This window comes from Psammomys obesus, unplaced genomic scaffold, assembly GCF_907164565.1.
Source record: "Psammomys obesus unplaced genomic scaffold, mPsaObe1.curated_primary_1811, whole genome shotgun sequence".
NCBI lineage: Eukaryota > Metazoa > Chordata > Mammalia > Rodentia > Muridae > Psammomys > Psammomys obesus.
In genome coordinates, this window is record NW_026585895.1 from 23281522 (window position 1) to 23308121 (window position 26600).

The 26600-nt window shown below is 44.1% G+C and overlaps 2 protein-coding genes across 2 annotated transcripts in view; both read left to right on the plus strand.

Annotated features, from left to right (window-relative positions):
- The window catches only part of Pla2r1 (phospholipase A2 receptor 1), a 109176-nt gene that overhangs the window by 61324 nt on the left and 21252 nt on the right, over nucleotides 1-26600 (plus strand). The window contains exons 12-19 of the mRNA XM_055600586.1: nucleotides 11294-11505; nucleotides 14282-14427; nucleotides 17430-17514; nucleotides 21080-21212; nucleotides 21697-21732; nucleotides 22073-22230; nucleotides 25050-25114; nucleotides 25762-25865. Of these exons, the coding sequence (XP_055456561.1) occupies nucleotides 11294-11505; nucleotides 14282-14427; nucleotides 17430-17514; nucleotides 21080-21212; nucleotides 21697-21732; nucleotides 22073-22230; nucleotides 25050-25114; nucleotides 25762-25865 (939 nt within the window). The remainder of the gene's footprint in view (nucleotides 1-11293; nucleotides 11506-14281; nucleotides 14428-17429; nucleotides 17515-21079; nucleotides 21213-21696; nucleotides 21733-22072; nucleotides 22231-25049; nucleotides 25115-25761; nucleotides 25866-26600) is intronic.
- Nucleotides 520-883, plus strand: LOC129671542 (60S ribosomal protein L37-like). Its single transcript, XM_055600587.1, has one exon. The coding sequence runs from the start codon at nucleotides 544-546 to the stop codon at nucleotides 853-855; it is 312 nt and encodes a 103-aa protein (XP_055456562.1). The 5' UTR covers nucleotides 520-543; the 3' UTR covers nucleotides 856-883.

Here is a 26600-nt window from a genome sequence, read left to right on the forward strand (position 1 = left end):
GTGTGTGTGTGTGTGTGTGTGTGTGTGTGTGTGTGTGTGTGTGTGTGCGTGTGTTAGGCGAGCCACTGATGCGAACACTCTGGAAAAATCATAAGACTCCAAACGAAAGTCTGACTTACTCACTAATGTTCTCTTACACTTATAACCCAGCTTTAAGTGCTTTAAAAACATTTCTTTAAACTGCCTGAATCAAAAAAGAAAAGGGAAAGATTAAAAAAAAAAAAAAGACCATTTATATTCTCTTTGTTGGCTACATGGTTTAAATACCTGTACTTTCCGAAGACTGCCAGTTCCCAGTCCAGCATGTGAGAAGTTTAGAAGTGGCTATGCCATCATAATAACAGATAAAAAGCTGGACACACCTAATAATTCTTAGAGCCATCAGAAAAATGTGATCAGAGGGCAAAGCCCTACTCTCTAACCCATGGATGACCATCAGAAAACACAGACATTTCCATTACAATTCATAGCACAAACTTATAGCTATGAGGTGGCAATGAAAATGATTTTATGGGTCTCTCTGGCCTCGGCGGCAGAAGCAAGATGACGAAGGGAACGTCATCCTTTGGGAAGCGTCGCAATAAGACGCACATGTTGTGCCGCCGCTGTGGCTCTAAGGCCTACCACCTTCAGAAGTCGACTTGTGGCAAATGTGGCTACCCTGCCAAGCGCAAGAGAAAGTATAACTGGAGTGCCAAGGCTAAGAGGCGAAACACTACCGGGACAGGTCGAATGAGGCACCTAAAAATTGTCTATCGCAGATTCAGGCATGGATTCCGTGAAGGAACGACACCTAAACCCAAGAGGGCAGCTGTTGCAGCATCAGTTCATCTTGAGGATTTCAATCAGTCATAAAATAAATGCTCTGGTTTAAAAAAAAAAATGATTTTATGGTTGGGGGTCTCCACGACATGAGGAGCTGTATTAAAGAGCCACAGCCTTAGGAGGGTTGAGAAGCACTGTCTACACTGACAGACAAGACAGAACTTCCACCTCCTGGGGCAGAAACTCACAAGCAGAGTTCTCCTGAGGGGCCCAGGGCTGGGACAGAATGGGACCCATTCTGGGACTCAGAATGCACCTGTGGAATTGCTGAAGGCTGGGTGAGGATTCCCCCTGCTCTCCAGGGGAAGCCAGTCACAGTGGGCTCCCCAAGATCTCTGAGCTCTGTAATGTCATATTCTCACAGTGAGTGCTGGAAAAAAAAAAATCTCTTCATGCTTCCAGCTGAGGGAGAGGCAAGAACATTCTGCCTTGATGATGCAAAAGAGACTGTTTTGGGGGGCAGGGTGGTGCCCAGTGCCAGCCTTCTCCAGCTATTTTGTCTTCCTAAGGGGAGAAAGCCCTCACAGTTGAATACCACAAACCAAAAACATTAACATCAGGCGCAGAGGGTGTGGCGCTCACTCCTCCTTGCCACCTGACCTCATAACATTTTACCGAGTTCCTTTAACCAAGCGTCTCTCATCGAGCTGCAGCAAAAACACTGCCCCATGCTTAAGGGCAAAAGGTGCTGACTGAAGAAACTGAACCGGCTTCAGAACCAGTCATAGGACAGGACCAGTTGTGTGACAGGAAGGTTGGAATTACCAGTGAACTTTGAAATGATTATTGACATCCTGAAGGCTTTAACAGAAAGCAAAGATATGGGTGTTCTAAGGAAGAAGACAAAAGGGCAAATGCGAGGCCCAGATATCAACAGAATGGAAGCATGCTGAGGCTCTTTAAAACCCTGCACTTGCTGAGGAAGGAAACCTGCACTCCAGGCTATGACATAGAAACTTGGAAACTCTGAGAAACAGAGAATAGGAGGCTGAAAGAAAAAGAGCAAACTACCCAAGAGCTGTGGGATAATTAAGACAGCTTTAAATATGTGTGATAGGAATGGAAGAAGGACAGAAAAGAGAGAAAGGAGCAGGGATGATCCTCAGACAATGAGTGTCCCCAAACCAAAGATTCTAGCAGCTCAAAGAACAAGCAAGATGAATACCCTCCCCCTGACAAACTACAGCTACATGTATCATCTTCCTTTTCGCTTTCTTTTATTGAAAATTAGATTTTTTTTCATACAATATATTTTGATTATTACCCCTTCCTCTAGTCCTCCCAGACCCTTCCCACCTCACCTCCTGTTCAGATATACCCCTTCTGTCTCTCATTAAAAAACACATCTAAGAGATAATAATAAAATAACTCAAGATAAGACAAAAACAACACACCAGAACAGGGCAATACAAACAAATGGAAAGGAAAGAGCCCAAGAAAAGGCACGAGAAATATATAGAGAACCAGAGACCCGCTCATTTGTGCCCTCAGAAATCCCAGAAAAACACAGAATCGGAAGCCAGATAGATACATAAAGGACCTGTAGAGTAAACAAAAGAAAAAAAATTAAAGAAGAAATAAAAAAAGAAGCCCCTACATGGCATCCTGATACAAGGAACCCCCAAACAGGACACTGAATTCATTTTCTGTTGGCCAGCTCCTGCTGGGCATGGAGCCTACCTTCGCTTAAGAGCAGTTGGTTTCCCCAGTGAGATTCACTTCGAGAAAACTAAGTTTTCATTTGCAAGTGGCTCTCAATTGGAGACAGCTTCTGTGTTAGGGATGGGGGCATGTGTCCACTTCTTTCAACTATACAACCCCATCCGGTGCAGACTCATGTGGGCCCTGTGCAGGCCGCCTCAGTCTCTGTGAGTTCACATGTGTCTCCGTCCTCTTGCGTTTATGAGGCCTTGTTTCCTTGGCGCCCATTCCCTCTGGCTCTTATATTCTTTCTGCCTCCTCTTCTGTGGGATTCCCTAAGACCTGAAGAGAGGAATCTGATGAAGGCCTCCTAGTTAGGGCTGAGTGTTCCAAGGTCTCAGTCCTTCATTCTGTGCATAATATCTAGGTCTCTCTGTCCCCATCGGCTGTAGGAATTAGCTTCTGTGATGACGCCTGAGCAAAGCACTGACTGTCATTAGGAATAATTTTACTGCTATGTTCATGAGTCTACTGCTCCTTTAGTAGAGCAGTAGTATTTGGCTTTACCCTAGGTCCTTGGGCCATCTAGTCTCAGGTTCTTGACACACAAGCACTGTATGGGTTTCATCTCACTGAATGGTCCTTAAGTCAACTCAGATATTGGTTGGTTCCTCTCATACGCTTTGGGCCACCATTGCAATACCATGTCTCTCAGACAGGGCACCATTGTCTATTGAAGGGTTTGTAGCTGGGTCGGTGTTTAAGTTTCTCCTTTGGTAGTGTGCAGAGTACCTTCCTAGGACTAAGAACAACAACTTGCAGGAGTGGAGGCTCTGGATAGGCACCAGCTCACCTTCTCCGTACTCAATGAGTTGTGTAGGTGTTGTCTTCAGCCATAGGGCCTTGCTGACAGTTGGTGAAGAGCAGCCTGGGTTGTTTGGAGATTCCCAGGGGACCCTTTTGGCCAACAACTCAATTAGATATGACAAGAATGTATAAATGGGGTTCTGTCTTCTCCATTATTTAGAGATTTCATTTGGATCACCTTCATATGTGTATATATTTTACAAAGATTTAACTGTATTAGGTTTTCATACTACTCCCCAAATGGCCCTTAATTTCAGTTGTCTCTCCTTGTATTTCCTCCATCACCCCTCCTCCTGCCTGTTTGATCCTCCCATTCCTGCCTCCTGCCCCCTTCCATCCGTAACTATTCTATTTTCCTTTCCTAGGGAAATCTATTCATTCCCTGCCCACTAGTCCCTTTCTTTATACCTAACATCTGTGGTTCTGTAGATTGCAGCTTGGTTATTGTGGTAGTTTGAATGAAGATGCCCCCCACCAATAAGCCCATAGTGAGTGGCACTTATTGGAGTAGGTGTGGTCTTGTTGGAAGAAGTATGTCACTTGGAGGTAGGTTTTGAGGTCTCAGATGCTCAAGCCAGGCCCAGCATCTCTCTCTGTTTTTGCTTCCCGCTGATCTGACTGTAGAATCCGACTGTAGAATGGTACATCTCCAGCACCATGTCTGCCTGCATTCCGCCATGCTTCCTACCATGATAATAATGGACTAAACCTCTGAACTGTAAGCAAGCTTCAAGTAAATATTTTTCTTTGTAAGAGCGGCCTGTAGTTATGGACTCTCTTCATAGCAATAGAAACCCTAACTAAGATAATCATCACTGATTTGACTTAATAGCTAATATCCACATATAAGCAAATATGTATGCTTTTGTCTCTCTGGATCTGGGTTACCTTACTCAGGATGATTATATACACATATGTGTGCCTGTGTGTGTATTTGTGCATATACATACGCACACATACATATATACATATATATATATATTTCCATCCATTTAGCTGAAAATTTCAAGATTTCATTTTCTAACAGCTGAGTAATACTCCATTGTGTAAATGTGTCACATGCTCTTTATTCATTCTTCTATTAGGAGACAGCCTAGTTGTTTCCAGTTTCTGGGTACTACAATGAACACGGTTGAGCAAGTGTCCCTGTGGTGAGACGAGGAAATGTCCTTTGAGTATATGCCTAAGAGTGGTATAAGCACATGTTGAGGTGGATCGATTCCCATCTTTCTGAGGAACCGCCACCCTGATTTCCATAATGGCTGTACATTTGCACTCCCGCCAACAATGGATGAGTGTCCCCCTTTCCCCACAGCCTCGCCAGCATGAGCTGTCATTTGTTTTATTGATCTTAGCCGTTCTGGCAGGTACAAGATGAAATCTCAAAGCAGTTTTGATTTCATTTCCCAGATGACTAAGGATTTACACATATCATTCTCAGACTTCAGCTATAAAAGGCAAAGGAGCCAGAGCGGGAAGGCGCCTTCCGTGCACTGGAGCAAAGATAAGAATCACTTCTGAGTTCTCAGAAATCGTGCAGGCAAGAAGGGGGTCTGTGAAATATCTGGTGATAGAGGCAGGAGGACGGCCACTGAGAGTCCTGTGCTCTGTGAAACTATCCTTTCAAACTGACGGAGAACTGTCTTTATAAGATAAAAATTGAAGGACGTTTTGCCCGTTGGCCTTGCCTGGCAAGAAAAATAATACAGAAATGCAGGCGTGCATTTTCTCCTATAAATGAAGTGCCTAACAGGGATGAACGGGACTCTGGGTGACTGCAGCGTGTCACTGTAGGTTCATCAGTTGTGACAGATGCACCACTGTGGTGTGCTGTCTAGAGGGAGGGAGATTGGACAGGGAGGAGAGAAGGGGTTGTCGCCATCCCATTGAACTTTCTGCAGGGCCTAAAAGTACCATTTTAAGAGTTTAGTTTGTTGTTGTTGTTGTTTAATTCTGCTTTTTAAAGGTGCACATAAAGTGACTTTACAACAGTTTGGGGTTCTGGGGGGGTGAGCATTAGTTTAAGGACTCTGTATGGAAACTGCTGATGCCACACAGCTCAGATAGGGAACACCAGAGCCCATGCTAGGGACCAGTCCCCTTGTTCTTCACCCAGAACACCACCGTGTGCGTGAGAAGAGCACAGCTCTGTATCACTGTGCTGCCAAGAGGGAACTGCTCAGGGATCGTGTCTCTATCCTGGAATTCTGTTAGGAGAGCCTATACCCGTCAAAATAAATTAATACATTCTGAGCAGACAAAATTTTTGGTTTTTCCACGTTAACTTCCTCGGGGCATATTTAGATGTCTAAAATCTGGAAATGAAGCGGAGCGCCCTGTCATTCATAAGTTTCTGCTGTAATTTATTTGAGTGGCATTACTCTCACTCTCTCTCTCTCTCTCTCTTTTCCCTGAAGCAAAAATAATGTTGTGAGGCTCAGCGTGGCTGCGTGTGCTGACTGACACTGAGTAAATTGTCTCTGAATAAGATGAAAATGTAAATTGTTTCTGGGGAAAATAGCAATATAAAAGGCCCTGTGTTTCCCTTTTCCTTTTAAATTGCAGCTTGTAGAAACACCACCTTAAATCACATCTCCTCTTCTGCCTGTCACAAACGAATCCATTAGCTCAGGCCCCGTGGCAGGCTCTTAATCCAGCATAAACTGACTACCTAAATTGACCACCGAACAGGAAGCCGAAAGCTCTATATAAACTCAACCAAAGCTGCCTGTAAGGTAGGCCTACAAGATAAGCAGCCCACGGTGAAATCACAATTCGGCCATTTTTTTTAACCCTGTCTTGTGTTCGTTAAATAGTATAATGAACCACCAAGCAGTTAATGAATCATGGTCAGTGCTGTTTCAGCTCCAACGGCAGCTCTGTCAGGTTCTTCTCAGAACAGATCTCAGACGTCAGATCATTTCATCCACAAATACTGCAGGGTTAGCACTAAAATAAAAGGACTTCTTCTCCATTAAAAACATACTGATGGCACTCGAGACTATAATTCTTTAATGCCATAAAGCTTTCAGTTAATTCTCAGATATCTAAATTATATCCGAACATATGTAAGTATATAGACACATATATATTCTAACTACTATGCGGTATATTTTAAGATTTGTTTGCGTCAGTATCTAAATAATGTTTACACACTGTAGCTGATTAGTAAAGTCTCCTGAAGTTTGTTTTAGGTCTAGATTTTTTTATCCCCCCCCCCTTTTTTTGTTTATAGTGTATTTGCTGATGTAAGTGGGTTGGTTATTCATCTTGTAAATTTTCTAAAGTCCACACTTCATTGTTTATCAAAGACCTGATGAAAACTGAGGTTTATTTTACTTTAGAAAAACTAGTTCATGTAGCTGTTTGTTCTGTACCGAGTGTCAGAATGTCCAGTTTTCTCTGTGTTGTGACAGGGAGTTGTTGATGATCAATGTGTAGATTCGTTGATTTGATAGAGTGATGTTGTTATTTGGTTTGGTTTGAGGATTAAACTCAGGACCTTCGCCTGATAAGCAAATGCTCTACTAGCAAACTCCATCCCCTGGCCTATTTGGAATGTCTTAATTTATAGCTGGGAGATTTCTGTAAAGGAGCAACTCTCTGCGATCAATGCTTCGTTTCCTTAGGGGTATGGACACTATAGGAAGGCTAGCATAGGTGCCTGGCTCCACCAGGGAGGTCAGGGGCTCCTCCGGCGTCACGATGAAGTGAGCACTTTAAGCATAGGTAGACCTCCATCAGGAGCAGCTGTCCTTAACACTCAAGCCCTACCTGCTTGAATCTGCACACTGCACGTGTGAAGACAAGATGCATTTTCAGTTCAAACATGCTTTCAGTCTCCGTTCAGGACTACAGAGTTTTTGCTTCATCTGTCTTTTATCTGTGTTTTCTTTTATGCCAGAATTCTCAATTCTCTCAACACTTGGAAATTCTGACATTTCCCCTTTTTAAAACAACAAAAGGACTCCCCAGGCTTAGTATTTTGAGAGGAACAGAATATTCTGTAAAAAACAAGAAACCATTGGTGCTGAATAAAGAGAGCAAGAATGCACAGAAACAGAAATGTTCCTTGTTGTTATAGTAGGTTCCAATAAGTGGAGACAGCTCTGCAGGGGCAAACGGGGTCGTCTCCTGGTAAGGTGGCGCAAAGCTTTTCTAGGGTAAGTGTGTGCTTCAGATGTGTCCCAGCAGATTAAATGAACACCTGAAACCACTATTTTGCAACAGTCGCTAACTTCAGCTCTGCCTCAGGGCCATTTGTAGATCTGTCACGTGGGAACCATCCAGAGTACCAGGTCTTCCAAATCAGCTGGAACCTGCCAGTGAAGGGCAACTGGATTCCAGCCCAGCTGGACAGATTTGTGTGCTTAAGGTCCCCTCCACAGAGCAAGGGCTAGGAGGCCTGTTACATCAATGAACGATGACCAGGATGGTGGAGCTTAAGGCTCCTCTGCATTCTGCAATGAAATCCTGCACGCTGAGCATGTGCTCAGCCTTATGTCGGAGCACATTTCCAGGTTTCTTCATAGTCAAGCAAGGTAACCAGTGCCGGGAGTTCTCTGAGGGAATCCTGTGGCCACACAAGGAGAGAACCATGCTGGGGGTAGGGGTTGGAATGGAAGGGACAGGACAGGACAGGGTGGGACACAACATAGACTCAGCTCAAGAGGAGGCTTGTTCTCACTAGCCTGTCTAAAGCACTGACCGAAACCAACGTAGGAGGGAAGAATCTATTGGGCTCACAAGTTCCGATCACAAGGGTCCATCATCAAGGACCTCAAGGCAGGAGCCTGGACACAGGAATGGTAGCAGAGACCTTGGCAGAATACTGCTTAATGTCCTGTTCCCTCAGGCCCACCTACCCAGGAACGGCACCATTCACAGTGCGGTGGGCCCTCCTGCATTAAATAGCCATCAAGAAAACGCCTCTGCAGACATGACCAGAGGCCAGTCTGATGGAGGGACCAAGAGAACGCGTTCCTCTGGCAGCTGTGTATTAAATATATCTCCAGGCCTCGGTACCAATCTCACAATCAGATCTGATAAGTCTGGTGTGAATCCAGCCCTCACAATTGGCTTGATTTGGTTGGTTTATGCTTAAGAATTTGACCAGAGAGGTCAAAGCTCATAGCTTTCACAGCTCGATTCACTTTCTGTGATTTAGCTGTGGCACTTGGAGAAGTCTAAAGTCATGAATTAGAACCTCTCAATTTCAGAAAGCTTTTCTACTGCTGTTTTGGGGAGATGGGGAAGGGGAACAGGGGGGAAATGTGGATTAGGGGAACACACTGAAATGTGAGATTTGGGTTTGACCAGTGAGGAGAAGGATGACATCTTCCCTTGTCCAATGGGAACTGAGTTATCCAATGGAAGAGCAGTTCTTTTCGAGAAGCTTGCCTCTGCCCTTTCTGCCGTCCTTCCGTTATTGAGTTGGCAAGCTTCCCCACAAAATGACTTACAGAATCAGTTTGTATCTCCCGTAGCCCAGCCTCCCTTTATTACACCACTTTATTGCTGCTCTGAGGCTGAGACTCTAAAATTTGGGTCAAATGATACATTAAGTCAACCACTTTAGAATACCAATAACACTCCTGCAGCACTTTTCATCTTCACGGCGGGCCACAAACATCTCCGTCCTCACTAATGAAGATGGCTTGGATATCCACCGTGTCGAAAACCATAGCTAGTTAATCATTGTCTAATGCGGGGAAGTGAGACAAAAATGCAAGGCCAACAATAAAGTAGTACTGTAAACTTGCTGATTCAAACCTTTTAAAAATTCTTCAACGTGCTGCAGAACTTGTGTATATACACACACACACACACACACACACAAATCCCAGTTTTGTAATGAAAATGCCCATAAGAAGTATGGGGATAATTTTAGCTTTCCGTTTCACAAAGTCCTTTTTAGTAATTATTTCATTTGATCTTTGTGGAGACCCATCAGAAGAGAAGGAATTATTTATTTCCAACAAGACTTATTGTGGTTAATTAACTCAAATGTCAAGTTATTAAATATTTGTGCTGAGACTAGAATCGCAGACTTAAGGCTCCAATTAGAAATTTTTTTTGGAAGACTTCCGACCTGTGCTCTGTGGTAGATGAAAGTTCCCCCGAGGGTGCCGTGAAGGAATGGTGGAGCAATCAGAGTTGGTGTGTCTTTCCAACAACCAGAGCAGCACCACAGTGTACTGTTACGTATGGGGGGGGGCCTTCCGTCTGGGTTCCGCAGTTCAATCACTTCACCAAGCACATGCCTTTCCTCTGCTGCTCTTGATCCAAGTAGGCTGTAGGCCTCATCCCAACGTTATACTCACGGGACCTGCTAAACTTTGTTCGTGGCAGAGGGAGTTACATGAACTCGGCTGCTTACCTCTCCCTCCGCCATCCCAACTCCATCACCACTGCTAAATAGTTGTCTACACCGCTGTAGATATCTGCTGGCCTTTGTATGACCCAACACTCTTATGTTTGTTCAATGTAAGCCATGCTTAGAGTGCTTTCCACTTAGATCTACCTGCTTTCCCCTTCCTGGGTCTGTTTGATGCATAAGCTTGTCTGAACACACGAGGATAATTCTAGCCACACACTATCGAAAACAGCAAGCAGCCATTTCTTCTAAGGGGGAACTAAACCAGATCAATACGTCCTGCCAAGCAACTACGTAGTTTCAAAATGCTTTTTTGGTCCGAAATTGTCACAAGTCTCCAGGAGCACCCGCCAGTATCACTTGATTTTTACAAGCCTGCCTTGAAAACTCGTTGCCTTTTTCACCCTTCGAAATTCGGCTCAAATGGCACCTCCCATAAACTCTTGGCGGACAGACTCTGCTGCTCCTTCTGAACTCTCCCTCAGAGCTTTGAGCAGCACCTACCTTATATTCAGGCATTTGAAGATGCACAATTTCGTGTGGTTGTTGAATGTCAGTTTAGTTCGTTGAATGAGCAGCCTGAACTCAAGGGAATAAAGGAACAATGACATTCTCAGTTTTTAAGACAAGATTGTTTTCAACTAATGTCCACTGAAATGTGAAATGCATATTTTCAGTGGCCTTATAAATTGTATAAATTTTGCACAAGCTTAAGAACCTTCGCTCAGTCTATGTGTTCCTATGGGCCAGGCATGGCGGTCCACCCCTGTAATCTCAGCCTTCAGAGGACAGAATAAAGGGAGATCGCAAATATGCGCCCAGCCCGGACCGATTAACAAGACCGTGTCTCCAAAATCTTCGTTAGCAATGTGAAGACTTGTTTCTATGGAAAAGTACATTTCCACTTCGGCACACATAAAAGGGCTGTCGGTAGCGGAAGCGGTTTCTGAGCTAATATTTTACACAGTGTTCACTGTGAAATTGCTGTGCTTTCTGGCTCCGTTAGAAGCCGTCCCCCTCCGTTTCCCTGATATCTGCTGTTTCTGCCTCCAACCTCCTGAGATATATCCCATTTTCAGAGCTTATCTCACTTTTTTTTCCCTTCGTGGTGGTTTGTGGCTCAAAGTTTGGGTCTTTGTTGTATTTCTTGTCTCCCTTGAATCCATTATTCATGCGACTAGTTTACCGTGGTGTGCCTCTCTCTCAGGGGATGAGCACTGTGCAGTTGGCTTTGGGATGTTCGCAGTGTGGTTTCGAAGCATGTCCCTGAGGGGTGGGGCAGTCTTCGGCTTCACGTCGGAACAGCACCTCACTCCCCTCATTTACCATCTGAGCTCAGAGCAGACACCGTCCAAATTTCAGGCTTCACAGCCTCTTTTCTCTCATGATTCTGTTTTCTGTTCATCTCTCCAGAGATGAAGAGAAAGGAGATAATTGTGCCAAGAAGGCATCTCTCCTTGCCTTCATTGTTCTTCTCTGGTGCTTCGTTACGACATGTCAATTATTCAACACTCTGGAGAGCTGTCTTTGGAGCACAAAGTGTTACGATCATATTATATTAAGATGTTTGTTCTCTGCTTTCAGGCTACAGTGGTGGCTGCGTTGTCATGCGAGGAGGAAGTTCAGGAAGTTCAGTTGGTCGTTGGGAAGTGAAGAACTGCAGCGACTTTAAGGCAATGTCTTTGTGCAAGATGCCAGTCGACATCTGGGAGAAAAACGAGTTGAAAGAGAGTTGGCCCTTTCACCCCTGCTATTTGGATTGGGAATCAGAGGTTGGCCTGGCCAGTTGCTTCAAGGTGATGTCAAAGCTATCTGTATATTCATTTGGTCCATGCATTTGTTTGTTTGTTTGTTTGTTTGTTGCTGTTGTTTATTTAAATCCTAAGACTTTCTATCCCAATGCCTGGTACACAGCATATGCCACTATCTATTTCCTCTCTCTGCTTATGTTTATATTCTAAATAATGCTAAATTTAAAAAAGAGGCAGATGTTCCCATTGTCACTGAAGGCAGAAAGACCACGTGTCAGGATTAATCCCCAGGAAAAGAGCCCTATGCACGGTAGCAGCCCTAGGAATGGACTCTAAATGCTTGGCCAGTTTCTAGAACTGGTGGGAGGTTTCGTGCAATTTCACCTACCAGAGTTCAAGTACAGTACGGCAGACCAGTCCTGTAAGTCAGGCAAAACAATTTTACTTTTCACAGAGGCTGCAAGGAACAGTAGATCCTAGGAGCCCAGTGCCCCTGTCCCTCAAGGCTCAGGAAAGCTACCCAGGGCGGCACATGGACTCGCTTCCTACTGCAGCCCAGGGCCTAGGAAACACTATTCTCTGGGCTTTGGGCCCCATCTCGGTCCACTGGAATAAAATACTGCAGGACCCCCTGTTCTGGGAGGGACAAGGATGGTTCTTCCTCTCCTCGGGGCGCTGCATTCTCAGTACATCCCGAGCTGGAACTGCAATCAAGAAAAAGCAAAGGAAGGCCAGACCTGGTCATTTATGAAACTGTCTTCCTATAATAAATACAAAGGCACTAGTCGATGCTGTTTCTATCGCCAAGCATATGCCAAATAAAGGAAGCCCACACTCTGTGGGTATTAAAATGTGCCATTCTATATTTTTATAAGCCCATGCATGAAGTACTTATTATGAAATAATTCTTATACTAAAGATAGACTTTAAAGGCTGCTAGACACCCGAAGATCAAATAAGGTAATACAGATAGTTGGCATTCATACGTATTTTTATATATGTTTATATATAAATTATATATGTATATATTACATATCTAAATGTATATAAACCTTCTTGCTCTAAGATTTACATGTATTTATATATAAATTCATATAAACATACATGTAAATGCTTAGAGCAGGAAGGTTCGGGATTAAGGTATTAAAATATTTACATGTACAGAATAAGATGTCTTGGGGTTGGGACTCAAGCCTAAAGACAAAATTTAATTTGTTTCACATACACTGTGTATACATGGACTGAAGTCACTCTCTGCGTTGTTTGGAACAGGAAACAGTCTAACAACAGTCAGAAAACGAGACTGTCCCTACCACAGAACTTTCAGATTTTAGAGGAGTTCGCAACTTCCATTTCCATGTTAAGAATGCCCAATCTATATATGAGAGATGTATGTTGATAGACGTGTGAAATCCTTGAAGAAATGTCTGTTTGCAAATTCACTTTAGAGTCTAGATTTAAACAATTCTTACAATTGTCTTCTTAGAAATATCCACTTTTAAAAAAAATTACTTTTCTGTTTGGTAGTTTCCTCTTGGTTCGTTCTACAGGTAGCAATTCTCTAAGTCTGTGGAGGAAGTTTTCCCCCATCATCTGGGCACATGCAGGATGAAGACAGACAGTAATCCACAGACCCTGCATTACAGGGTCTGTGTATTCCTGTGTATCTAAGTGTATGCACAGAAAAATCCCTACATAAAATTCATAAATAAAGGCCCCAGGCATGACCCTCACGGAGCAATAAGTTAAACTTCAGAAATGAGTAAACTGAGGCCAGTGAGATGAAGTGATTTGCCGAAGATCACAATTATTCCTTGACAGGGCTGGAATCAATCCCTGGGTCTTGGGACTCCCACTATAGTGTTTGTTCACTATCCATCACCTCGGTGTGTCAACAAATGCAGGTGTAGCTTGATGTGCTCAGTGCTGGGATTGATGAATCTGGAGTGATTCGGTGAGAGGTTCCCAAAGGGGGCACGTTTTGACATATAATTTAAAAGATGGAGAGGCTGTGCTGTGGTCCACAGAACTCGGAAAGGCATTCATTCTGGTCTCAGCAAACCAGAGTCTGGTGAAGGCTGTCTGGAGAGTGTATTTGCAGCATCGGAGGGTCAAGCTTAGTAACCTCAGTTACAAACAGTGAGGATGCGGAGGCCCCGGGTGGGAGTTCTGGGTCTTCAGCCTTCTTCTGGATCTCAAGACCAAAGCGGATGCTCTGAAAGCAACTACTTCCTGTTAGACAACAGCAGCTAACTCAGATATTGTAGCGCTGCCGGCTCAGCAAAGACCCAAAGACCCTAGAAATAGATCTGCTCCAGGCCCTCGGCCTTGTTTCCCCTTGCCTGTGATGGATGCTACAACTTCATTGTCATTCCGTGAATTCTAACTTGTCCTTAGCCAGGCTACCCGTTTGGAAATGGATGGATTCTGGAAGCAAGGAGTCCTGGGCCCAAGCCAGATTTATAGGGGTGTGGCCTGGCGTTCTTACTGTCTCTTGACCTGATTTTTCTCATATGCTGACAAACATTTATTAAAAGAAAACTGTCTTGTCATAAGAGGTTTAGTGAAAAAGAAGCCGAGGAGGATAAAACGGTCCAGAAGTTTTACAAGGACTGGACATGTGCTGGTTTGATATATGTTACCTTTTCAGATCAAAATTTCAATGAAAAATAATAAAGGGGCGGAAGTCTGGCTCTGTGGGGAGAGCGCATGCTCAGTATGCAGGAAGTCATCCACTTCTTTTCCCCAGTGTGCCTCCAAAAGAAGAAAAAATAATACCAAGCAGATCAGCAGCTTTGCTCTCTTTTGCGTTGCTCTACAGGTATTTCATAGTGAAAAGGTCCTGATGAAAAGATCGTGGAGAGAAGCCGAAGCCTTCTGTGAGGAGTTTGGAGCTCACCTCGCAAGCTTTGCCCATGTAGAGGAAGAAAATTTTGTGAATGAGCTTCTACATTCAAAATTTAATTGGTAAATGCCTATTAATTTTGAGAAAATTGTAGTCAAAAATTGTCTCCTAGTATTGCCTTCTTAGAGATGAGTATCCAAAGTGGTTGTTTAAAATTTCAATTAATTGTTTCATGTTTAAAAATAACTAGCCACTACTTGTGAAAGAAAAATACATCCTCAGATAGTTTTGTGGGTTTTTTCTTTTTTATTTATTTTTTTGATTATTACAATTTATTCACTTTGTATCTCAGCTGTAGTCCCCTCCCTCTTCTCCTCCTATGCTGCTTCCCCAGTCCACTGATAGGGGAGTATCTTCTCTCCTTACATCTGACCCTAGCCTTTCAGGTCTCATCAGAACTGTCTTCATAGTCTTCCTCTGTGACCTGGTAAGGCTGCCCCCGACTCAGGGAGAGGTGATCAAAGAGCTAGCCACTGAGTTCATGTCAGAGACAGCCCGAATGTTCCCCTTATTTGGTGACTGAGCTGCCATGGGCTACATCTGAGCAAGGGGTCTAGGTGTTTTGCATAAAACAAATAACAGAAGTGATAATTGTTTAAATATTCAAAACGGTTTTGTGTTTTCTGGGGAGCCAGCAATCAAGGAACTGAAGCTCTGCCCAAATGATTCCATTTACTCCAAGGCCCTTAGCATCCTCAGACAACACAATCCCATTCCACTGACAAGGATTTTCTATATATGAGAGTCCATTTACAATTTTGTTTCAAAGAGGAATCCCAACAGTTGACAGTTGAGAACAAAATCCAATCCAGCTCTCTCAGTGTACATTTGAAGAAATCATCGTTCACTCATCAGTACACATCAGTTGTTGGAATGACTCTCCATGCTCAGGAAGTTAGGAATGTAGTCTGTTTTTTGTTGGTCCGTCGGTCGGTTGGTTGGTCGTTGGTTTATTGGTTTGTTTATGGGGATTTTTCTTCTGGTGGTCAAACCTAGGGCCTTGTGTACTCTACCACTAAGCTAAATTCCTAACCCTATCACCTAAGTTTAAATGGGAAGAAACCTAAAGGCTTTATAGGTCACTCCCATGAGTGGATACATAACAACCATCAAATTATTCCCCTTTAGAATTTACAAAAATGACCTTGCAGGTGAGAGCAAATGTGATTCTTAGGGCAGGTTCCATAAGGAAAAGATTTAGTGGAGGGGTATTGTTATCGTTCTTTGAGAAGGGTGGGGGACATAGCATCAGAGGGACCAAATAAAACCGAAAAACAACGCACATATTAGAAAAATGCTCTGTAATTAGTATTGTGAAGACTTCTAGCAGGAAGCACATTCTCTCCAAAATGTTTTTATTTTCCCCCCTCTTGAATAATCTTAGCATCCCACGGAACCATTAGTTCCTGCAGGGTCCACTGCCCTGAACCCCGGGTCTCAGACAGAGCCTACATGCTGGGCACCTCGGGATGCAGAGCCCTCTCTGCCACCTCAGACTTTGTGAGGTGTGGAAGAAGCTTCCTCCACGGCTGGATGGCTTGCCAGCCATGGGAGAGGGCGTCCGCTGTCCTGGGTTCTGCTGTGCTTTGATACTTTAACCCCTTGCAGGGCATGCTTACTCATTGCGCCCATAGACCGGTTCTGTAAACAGTTTCCCTTTAAGGTCAAATGTAGTAAGTGTTACATTTGTTTACACAAGTGTCCACACCAGAAGTTCCCAGGAAAATTTCATGCATCTTTCCAATTATTGATCTTTAGCATCTGAACACAGAAGTTGTATAATTTATGCTTTCTTTTTTTGCCCATGCTACCAAGGCAATTCAGCTGTGTCAAATGTGTGTTATTTAAAAATTACACAATTTAGGAAATTAGTGGAGAGAAAATAAATATCAATTTGTCTTCTATGAACCAGTAGAGCAGGGAAAATAAAGAATGGGGGACTCAGTGAGAAAATAAACAAATGTTCCCAGTGTGGGGAGAGTGAAGCTGGTTTCTAGCCTGTGCCCTGGAGGTTAATACCCCTGGCTTGACTTCTGCCAGTCACCCCTGCCTTCTTAGAAGTATGATGTCATCAGTTGCCACCCAGGCACCAGTGAGCTCAGGTGCTTTGCATTCGACTTTGATCTCTGTCCCTCACTTGTGTGAGAAGCGGCCCTGCAGGGCGAGCACACCTCTCTGCACTAAGCATGAGAAAAAGCAGCTGTCCTGACTTCTGAGTCTCTTAAATCTTTAATCCTTCAAAATTATTCTCAGAAAATTATCTTAGTGAGATGGCTCACTGTAAAATTAGGCTTTATTGCTTGATTTATTGAGTACTCTGCAATCTGACATATTTGTTCTCTGCCTAATAGTGGGGACAATGATTCTCTGTGAAGCTTCTCACCAAGTCTAAACCAGTGGTGGCTGCTCAAGTTAATCTACCGTGGCCCAGGCTGATCTCCCACAGAGTTATTTATGTTGGAAACGGGGGGGGGGCGGGGGGGCGGGGGAGAGACTCCTCAAATGTCCTGTGTACCTTTTATTAGATGGGAATGATAATGATCAACTCACAGAAAACGTACAAACAGTTGAAAAAATAGCAAGAAATCAAACCATCGTAAGCGAGCACAGAAAGCAGAATCAAGTAGTAAGTAGGAAGGCAGTTTAAGGTCTCCTGGAGACGCCGGGCTCTGGGCTTTGCTAGCAAATTGTTTTTGTGTGCTAGGGGCCTGATTGAAAGGCATTTCCATTCTTTTTTTTTTTAATTAATTTATTTATTATGTATACACTTCCATCCTTGATGAAAAGCTCCTGTTCTCAGTGTAGGTTGACCTTTCCTCCCCTATGTCCATGAACTCCGAGCCAGCCACCCAGGACCTTGTGAGCCGAAATGTCTTCTTCCATCATTTCATAGCGCAGGGTTTTGCACGTAAAACGACGCTTGATCCCTTTCTGTCAGCTGACCCGGCCAGTCAGCATCAGCTCTCTCCTGCTCACAGAAACGCTTCAGCGCTTCAGCAGGGCCTTCCACCTAATGCTGAGAACGAGACTAGAAAGACACAGCTCTTGTTTCTTCTCTTCCTAGGACACAAGGAAGGCAATTCTGGATTGGATTTAATAAAAGGAACCCACTGAATGCCGGTTCTTGGGAGTGGTCGGATGGAACGCCTGTAAGTCTTTCCTAACTGTATACAGGAGGTGTACTTGAGCCAGGGGGTCCTGAACCCACTCGTAAAACAGCCAGGAGAACCAGAAAGTGGCTGCAGCCCTTAGGCAAACTTATCCTAGGCCTTCGCCAAGACAGTGATTCCAGGAAAGGTCCTGGGAAACCTGGGGTGACCATACTGTTCTGGGGTCCCTATAGTTCATCCTGAGAAGAAATCCAAATCTCCAAAACTATGCCCCAAACTGCCCCTCGTTCAGAGGGACAGCTGTTCTTTTCAATACCGGGCTTCTAATACCAGGCTTCTGCACAAGGCCTGACTGTGTGAGCATGTGGCCTTTCTCCATGCCACAGGGAAAAAGAAACTACTTGGAAGCTTCTGAGATAGATGAGCAGATAAGCATGCTTGCTCTGCAACCATGAGGACGTGAGTTCAAATCTCCAGCACCCACATAAAAAGCCAGGCATAACTGCACATACCTCCAGTGTTGGGGAGCAGAGACAGAACTCTCCGGCCAGCCAGCCAGGCCAGAATGGAGAGTTTCCAGTTCAGTGAGAAAGCCGTAAGGTAGAGACATCAGCCCAGAGGAGGGCACAAGGCTCCCTTCTCTGGTCTCAGCCTGCTCCTGCTCCCACCATACACACACACAGAGAGAGAGAGAGAGAGAGAGAGAGAGAGAGAGAGAGAGAGAAAGAGAGAGAGAGAGAGATTTTTCTTGGTTTGTTCAGTGTTTTGTTTTTTTGTTTGTTTTTCAAGACAGGGTTTCTCTGTAGACTTGGCTGTTCTGGACTCACTTTGTAGACCAGGCTGGCCTCAAACTCAGATCGATCCACCTGCCTCTCCCTCCCTGAGTGCTGGGATTACAGGTGTGCACCACTGCTCCAGGTGAAAGAGAGTATTTTTAAGGATGGTTTTTACTCTGATGGTTTCTGTCTCTGAAAAAGGACAAATACCATCAGGCTTAGGAATAACTCCTTCTTAGTCAGAAAAGGTAGTTCCAGAAGGGGGAATACGGTTTGCTTTTGATTCCGTGCTATACTCACAAACTCTGTGAAGGGAAGAAGGAGCCGGATGGTGCATTGTTTTTCCAGGTGCATTGAGGAATTCTCAGATTTCCATCAAGGTGACAAGGAAAATTATATGACACCATTTCAACTCTGAAAGGGAGCAGTTAGAGCCAGCCTCCAGGGAACATGTGAGGCGGCTGCTGTTTCCCAGACCTTCTTAACATCCTGTGCCGGTGGACAACAGAACAATTAACCCACAAAACTTATTACACAGGGCAGCCAGGATCTGCACACAGTTGTCCAGTGCTGTGACATCTCCCGGTTTGTAAAATACCAGCAGTCCAGTGTGGATAAAGACCAACTGGAAAAAAAATGCTTATTCAAAAGATGTTTGAATTTATAGCTAAGAAGAGATTTAAAAGAAAAGGGGAAAAAAAGAAAACCTGTGTGTTTCTACAGGGTACAATAATAACGAAGAAATGCTAGTTTAAAACTGATACTAGCCACATTTTCCACTCCAACAGTGCTTCCTTTTAAAAGGGTGTCAAGGACAAGGAGTGCGAAGAGACCCTGGAGAGGGTTTGGAATCCCTCAGCTGTGCCTATCCGTTTTACTAAAGAAGAAACGAAGATCCAGAAATGGAAGGGGTGCTAAAGCCATTTTACCTGTGGGAAATGAGATGTGGTGCATAGGAGTTGAAATACTTTGTTTTGTTTTAGTCACTCAAAGTCATTCAGGACAGGACAGGGACAGACAAATGATAAGAGCACATGATACAGAGAGGAGTGATGGACGGAGGTGCTCGAAACAAATGATAACCCATGCCATTCTCTAAACACGAGGATAGAGACACATTAGGTGAATTGATGTACAGCGCTGTGCGTATCTAAATAGTTCGAAGTGGCTTCTGAGCATCCTCTCATGTTCTACATTTTCACCCTAACTTTCATTTGTGGTTCATCCTCTCTTCTGTCAGGTAATCATTAAATAGTTGCAAGGGTTTACACTGAATTTAAAAACACCTGTTGTGGGAATCATATAGAATATATGGTCACTCAAAAATAAAGTTGCTTTCCTAATTGATGGAAGTTATCTCTGGAGCCAGGCATGGCATCACATACCTTTAATCCCAGCACTTGGAAGGTAGAGGCAGGTGCTTGTCTATGAGTTCAAGGTGAGCCTGATCTATGTAGTGATCTATGTAGGGATAAGTAGTGAGACCCTGTCTCAAAAAAGTAAAACTAAAACAAAAAAGCTTTTCTGCCTTAAGACTTTAGTCCTTAAAAACTAAATGCTTAGTATTTCCCATAAATGCTTAGCAAATGGATGGCATCAAAGATGATACCAAAAATCTGGGACATCCTTGAGCCTCTACACTTACCCAAGACTCCAGACAACAGCTGTCTTAGTCAGTGTTCTATTGCATGACCACAGCAATTATTATAAAAATAAGCATTTCACTGGAGCTGGCTTACAGTTCAGAGGTTTAGTCCATGGTCATCATGGCAGGGTGATGGCACACATACAGTCAAGGTGCTGGAGGAGGAGCCACGCACTCTACATCCAGATCTGCAGACAGCAGGAAGGAGAGAGAAACCTCTGAGCCTGGCTCCGGCATCTGAAACCTCAAAGCCCACCCCCAGTGACACACCTCCTACGCCAAAAAGGCCACACACACGTTCTAATCATTTCAAATACTACCAGTCCCTATGAGGAGCTATTTTCATTCACACCACCACAATGGTGCAAGTTCAGAAGGAAGCATACATCTGATTTCTTCTGGAGAAAACATTGGAGAGAGTCGTGTGTGTGTGTGTGTGTGTGTGTGTGTGTGTGTGTGTGTGCACATTTTCACATGTGTGTGGAAGCCAGTGGCCAGTGTCAGGTGTCTTCCTCAATCACTCTCTACTTTTTTTGAGACAGGACCCCCAATTAATCCAGGAACTTAACTAGTTAGGTACCCTGGCTGGCCCAGGTTCCTGCCTTCCGTGCTGAGATGGCGAGCACATGCTGCTACGCTGCTGTTTTGTTTTGCTTTTTAACACGGGTGATACTTAGGTCCTCATGCTTGCTACAGCAAGTGTTTTACTAGCTGCTGCATCTCTCCAGCCCCTCATGCCTCTCTGCGAGAAAGAAAGAGGGGAAAAAAATGCTAAGTACTCACCAGCTTAGTCTTCACTAATGTGGACCAATCTTCCTCTGGAACGTCACATAGGCATTTCTGAAGATCCCTCTGAAGTCCCTCGGGCAGTGGTTCTCAACCTTCCTAATGCTGGGACCCTTTAAGAGAGTTTCTCATGGTGCGGTGACCGCCAAACATACAGTTATTTTCGTTGCTACCTCACAATTGTAATTTCTCTACCGTTGTGGATTGTGATGCAAATACCTGTGTATTTCACGGGGGCCTTTCACCCCTGTGAAAGGGCTGTTTGACTTCCAAGGGGTTGGCCACATGCTGGTTGGAAACCGCTGCCCTAGTGCCTGCATCACGAGTGCCCTCTCGGCTCTTCTGAATCTCCTCTGAGGGATCATCATTAAGGAATAACTAACTTCATCCGCCGCAGGTTGTCTCTTCATTTTTAGACAATGCTTACTTCGAAGAAGACGCCAGGAGCTGTGCCGTGTATAAGGCAAACAAAACCCTGCTGCCCTCGAACTGTGCTTCCAAACATGAGTGGATATGCAAAATCCCGAGAGGTATGAGACCTTTCCCGGGATGTTTTCACTTTAATGATGTGCAGAGATTCGAACCCTCAGCACTAGACCCCCGAGCCACACGGATGAACCCAGCTGTGCTAATTTAGTAAAGCAGAGATCATGGGAGGAAAGACAGCGCAGTACCCTGCACCCAGCAATCCTGAGGCGTGAAGGGCACCAGCTGACCTGTGGAGCTAGCACTTCTGACGTCACGAGCACTCGCACACGGGAGCTCCTGTCCCGTGAGCACGTGGAAACACGGGGTGTGACAGGCGGCTCGTGTCCCTGTCCTTTCTTCAGGCTCTCTGGAGATTGCCCTGCAAGCCCGAACTCTTCACGGAGTCTAAACCGTGCAGGGTATCCGCCCTAAAGCTTGTCTCTTTGAAGGTGGAGCAGGAATAGCGGGGTTAGAGCAGAGGGAGTTCAGAAAGCGCGTGCACCCGCACGGAAGTCTCAGGCACCGTGTTTTGCTTTCAATCTGCAGATGTGAGGCCCAGCTTTCCACTCTGGTACCAGTACGGTAAGAGCCAACCTGGCAGTGCTCTAACTTCCAAATGCACACAGCAGAAGGGATCTCGTAACTGCTCTAACCTGCCCTTCCCATACTACCGCTCCCTTCTCTTTGTCACTGTCCTTGGGCGGCATGGCATGGCGGAAGCTCAGAGAGTGATGATGACCACTGCAGCCTCACTAAGATGTAGGGGTGGGGTTGGGGTGGAGGTGGGGCTTTACACCCTTTTTTAAAATGCAAAGTGACCAAATTACAATTTAGGAGTCAGTCACAGCCCACTCTCTTCAAGCCCGCCCTCCATCTCTCACTGGTCTTGACAGGACCCCATCGTCACCTGGTTCTCTTGCAGATGCGCCCTGGCTCTTCTATCAGAATGCCGAGTACCTGTTCCACACCCACGCCGTGGAGTGGGACGCCTTTGAGTTTGTCTGTGCCTGGCTGCGAAGTGACTTCCTCACAATTTATTCTGCTCAGGAGCAAGAATTCATCCACAGCAAAATCAGAGCGGTACATGAACACAAATCACTACACAAAATTCATAGCTTACACCTTCTTCTGTCCTTGAGGGGGGGGGAAGAAATATTTTTAGGATCTGACTTTACACATTCAAGCTTCCAGAACAGACACAGACTTGTTTGAAGATGGATTTCCTCCCCACGCTGCAGATTAATAGAAAACAATGGAGACCGTGGGTCTGTTATGTTGTTATATCTGTCCTTTGACTTTGGTTTGTTCTTTAATCACAACGGTGGTAAGTTGGTCTGGTCCTGTTTACTGAGATTCATTCATTGCTCCTGAGGTTTCATTTCCCTAGGATGCAGGCGCCACCCATGAGGGCTCACTTTCCTCATCTAATCACTTCCCAGAGGCTCGCGCTTCCTAATCTTGAGAGTTGGGATTTCAACATAAAAGACCAGGGAGGGAGGACACATACACATTCAGTCTGGTAGGGTGTAGCTGTAGATTAACAAGCAGTATTTATTTCTTCCCATGATTGGTATGTTTTGTTGTCAGTAGTATGGTGATATTATGGTGAGCATTAACATTTAACAAGTGAGAAGCCTCATGCTTCAGAATATCCTTGTAAACCGGATGTGGTGGTGCACATCTTTAATCCCAGCACTCTGGGAGGCAGAGGCAGTCAGATTGCTGCAAGTTCAAGGCCAGCCTGGTCTACAAAGCAAGTCCAGGACAGCCAAGGCTACCCAGAGAACCCTGTCTTGAAAAAAAAATAATAAAAATAAAAATTAATTAATTAATTAATATCTCACAACCAAACTTTGGGCAGAGTGCAGGGAATCTTATGGAAGAAGGAGGAGATAGAAAGACCTGGAGGGGACAGGAGCTCCACAAGGAGACCAACAGAGCCAAAAAATCTGGGCCCAGGGAGGCCTGCAGAGACTGTTGAATCAACCAAGGACCATGCATGGCTAGAATCGAGAAAGGAAAAAAATAACATTTATTTGGAGTATGGAGAATTTGATATGAGATATAAATCTGGGTACAATTTCTCTAACAAGAAATGACTTTTCATTTGAAGAATGCTTATGTTTTCTCTCCCTCTCTGATAACAGGCCATGAATGTTATCAGAGTGAGCTTTGAATGTGTCCCTTTTGACCAATCTTCTCCTTCTGATCAGTGATTAGTTGTATGTGTGGTAGGATTAGAGTTTGGCGATCATCTTTTATATATAGATGACAGATTGCCTTTGCTTTGGAAAGCTTAGTAGATAAACATATCGGCTGGTGTTTCTAGCTCATTGGAATGTGCCCTTCCATGTAATGTTAACTGTAAAGCTGCTTGAGCATAGCAAATGTAAGTGATTCGTGAAATGTGTGGTCATATCATGTTTCCTTCTTTAAAATGTAGGTTCCAGTGTTTGCGACCATCCGTATACCTAGCTGACATTTAAGATATTCACTTTCCACACGGGGATGTTTTGGCCAGGCATCTTTTATGGCTCGTGCCACGAACATCACGGCTGTTGCTGTGCTGTGTGGGAGATTGTCATACCTTAATTCAGGTGGTAGTATACATGGCACTTAAGATGTAAACGTGTCATAACTTCTCTCTCTACCTGGGAACAGTGAGCGATCAGGCCGTGCTTTCGACTGCTGCTGCCCAGGAGCCTTCTCTGGGTGTGATAAAGCTGTGGTCTCCCCGCTCCATCAAGACCCAGTCTCAATAGAGCCATTCCACAGTCTTAAAGGGGGAATCTGAATTCCGAGTGTGGGAACATGCCCATGAAACAGCTCCTCAGGGATCTCAGATTATTGTAGTTCCCCTCTTGCAAGAGTCTCAAATTGCTGGTCTGGCAGACAGCCACGCTGTTTAAGGAGTGGAAGCACACTTGTTTCAAAATTAAAATGTGAGCAAGCTATCGGGCTCGGTTGCACGATGACCTGAAATTCATATGGAAGTAAATAACATATCTTAAAATCCATCCCCAGGCCTTCTCAAAAGGAAACAAGGGTATGCATTTAAATGCATAATGCCTTGGAATTAATAGTCTGGGGGCATAGAATAGCTAATTTGCATTTTGATACACCCACAGAGGGAGCAAATTTACCATAAAGCACTCCGCACGGGAAGGCTCGCTGGAATCCTGTCTGTCCCTTCCTCTTTTACGGTTAAGGGAAGGCTCCAATTTCCTGGGCTATAAGTCCAGCCTGACATCTGCTGTGCGGTGTGGATGGGTATGTGCACCTGCGCCCGGGGTTTTTCAGTTTGATACTCCACTGTGCTACGCTCAGTGATTAATATTGGCCTTGGATTAATAAAATGGACAGAGGATGACTTCCTAAGCTGTCAAATATTGGAATTCTGTAGCATCCTTTTGTCCGATGCCATGTCTCTCTCTGAATGTTGCACTGTCTAAAGCCTAACAAACTAACACCCAGACTCTAAATCTTTATTCTGTTAATGTCTTCGTACCTTGTTTGTCAAACAGATGTCACATCTGCAGTGAGCTTCCATAAATCATGGAGAGAAGAAGCCACTAACTATAGTCAGGAAAGGAATCCACCTTCTCTCTTACGTTATATGGCTTCTTACAGAGTTAGAAAGTTTGCTTTTCAAGATGAATGAAACAGAAAATATTTTCAATGGTTCACTTCAATTCTCTTTCATAATGAACAGGGAGTGTTCTAGAATAATGCAGTTTTAAGTTTTCTCTAGATAACTAGACCTTAGTTACTCTTTCTTATATAACTGGGTAAAATCACAGTGAATAAAAAGCTAATAGCATCTCCACTGATTCTAACAGGGAAAATTTTAAGCAAGAACAATAAATGCTGACATTTTCTTTCTTTCTCCTCTTTAATAGCTATCGAAATATGGTGAAAATTGGTGGATTGGACTTGAAGAAGGAAGAGCCAGTGAGCAAATTCAGTATGAACTGATATTAATCTGTATTTAACATCATTTGATTAGTTGTATGTGTGATAGGATTAGAGTTTGGCGATCAGTTTGCTGAATAGCCTTCAGCTGCTATCCTTGACATATGAATTTTCATTCTTCTAACAAAAGGCATGAGCATTTTTTTTTTTTTACCTCAAATGCCAGTCTATGCCACACCCATTACCTGGGAAAGCTTCTGCATGCCCTATTGTGTGTGTGTGTGATTTTAAAAAACCAGCACAAAATTTACTTTTAGAAAACTTTCATGCATAACAATGCAGTATTAACTGTAGGTAAAATGCTACATGCATACTTACCCAAGTTGAATAAACTATGACACTTCAAGTCACTACCCCAGAACTACAAGGACGGATTCAGGTACTGAACATGCAAACTAAGACCTTAATATTATTTTTTTTCTTGAGGCTGGAGAGGTTAAGAGCCCTGGTGTCTCTTTCAGAATCTCATTCCCAGCACCCGCAGTGGGCAGTTCACAAACCCCTGTAATGCCAGCTCAAGGAGACATGTCGCCCCCTTCTGGTCTCCACAGGCATCTGCACACATCGTGTGTGGCATAAATAAACACCAACAGTAATGTGAAATGTGGAAAAAATAAATCTTTTAAAATTTTTCCTCAGTTGGCGTAATGGGTCGCCCGTGATATTCCAGAACTGGGACAAAGAGAGAGAGAAAAGAAAGGGTAACCAGAGCCAGCAATGTGTCTTCATTTCTTCCACAACAGGTAACGTTACGTGTCCATGCTTGAGTTTACAGTGCAAACACCTCTAGAGGCTGCCAAGCTCCTTCGTGCGCTATGTCTGTTTTCAGTTGATGGTGTGTAGACTCATGCGTTGTCAGGTTTCTGGACGACCACTGTCCTGTGAAATTCATGCAGTCACATGCCTGTAAAGACCTTACAACTGGACCTCCTCTGGGACCAGGCACTCGTGCGTTGTACACGCACGCACTCAAGCAAAACACTCATATGCACACAATAATAAAAATAAACCTTTCAGAAAGGCATGCCCTTCCATAGCAAAAATGAACAAAATAGATGTTTCTTGTCCCTGCCGAAAAACAGTTAAGAGTTGCTCACTGATTTGTACGAGAAAATATACTATAACTGGAGGATGAAGTGGGAATCGAATTTAAAATATACACGAAGCATCTCCCTCAAAGAAGGTGTGAGTGAGAGCAAAAGCAAAGTGTACTGAGTGTAGAAAATACAAACAAATCATAAAAACAGTAAATATAAAATCATTAAAGTGACTGAGTATGCTGGGGAAAAACATGCCTTGTATATGCTATTCTCTGTGTAATGTCAGCGCAGAGCTATTTTCCATACATCTTTGCTGTCTTATTTATAAACAGGATGACACTTTAGCATCTGTGAAATGTACTTCCATTTTCCCCTCAGATGAAAGAAAGAAAGAAAGAAAGAAAGAAAGAAAGAAAGAAAGAAAGAAAGAAAGAAAGA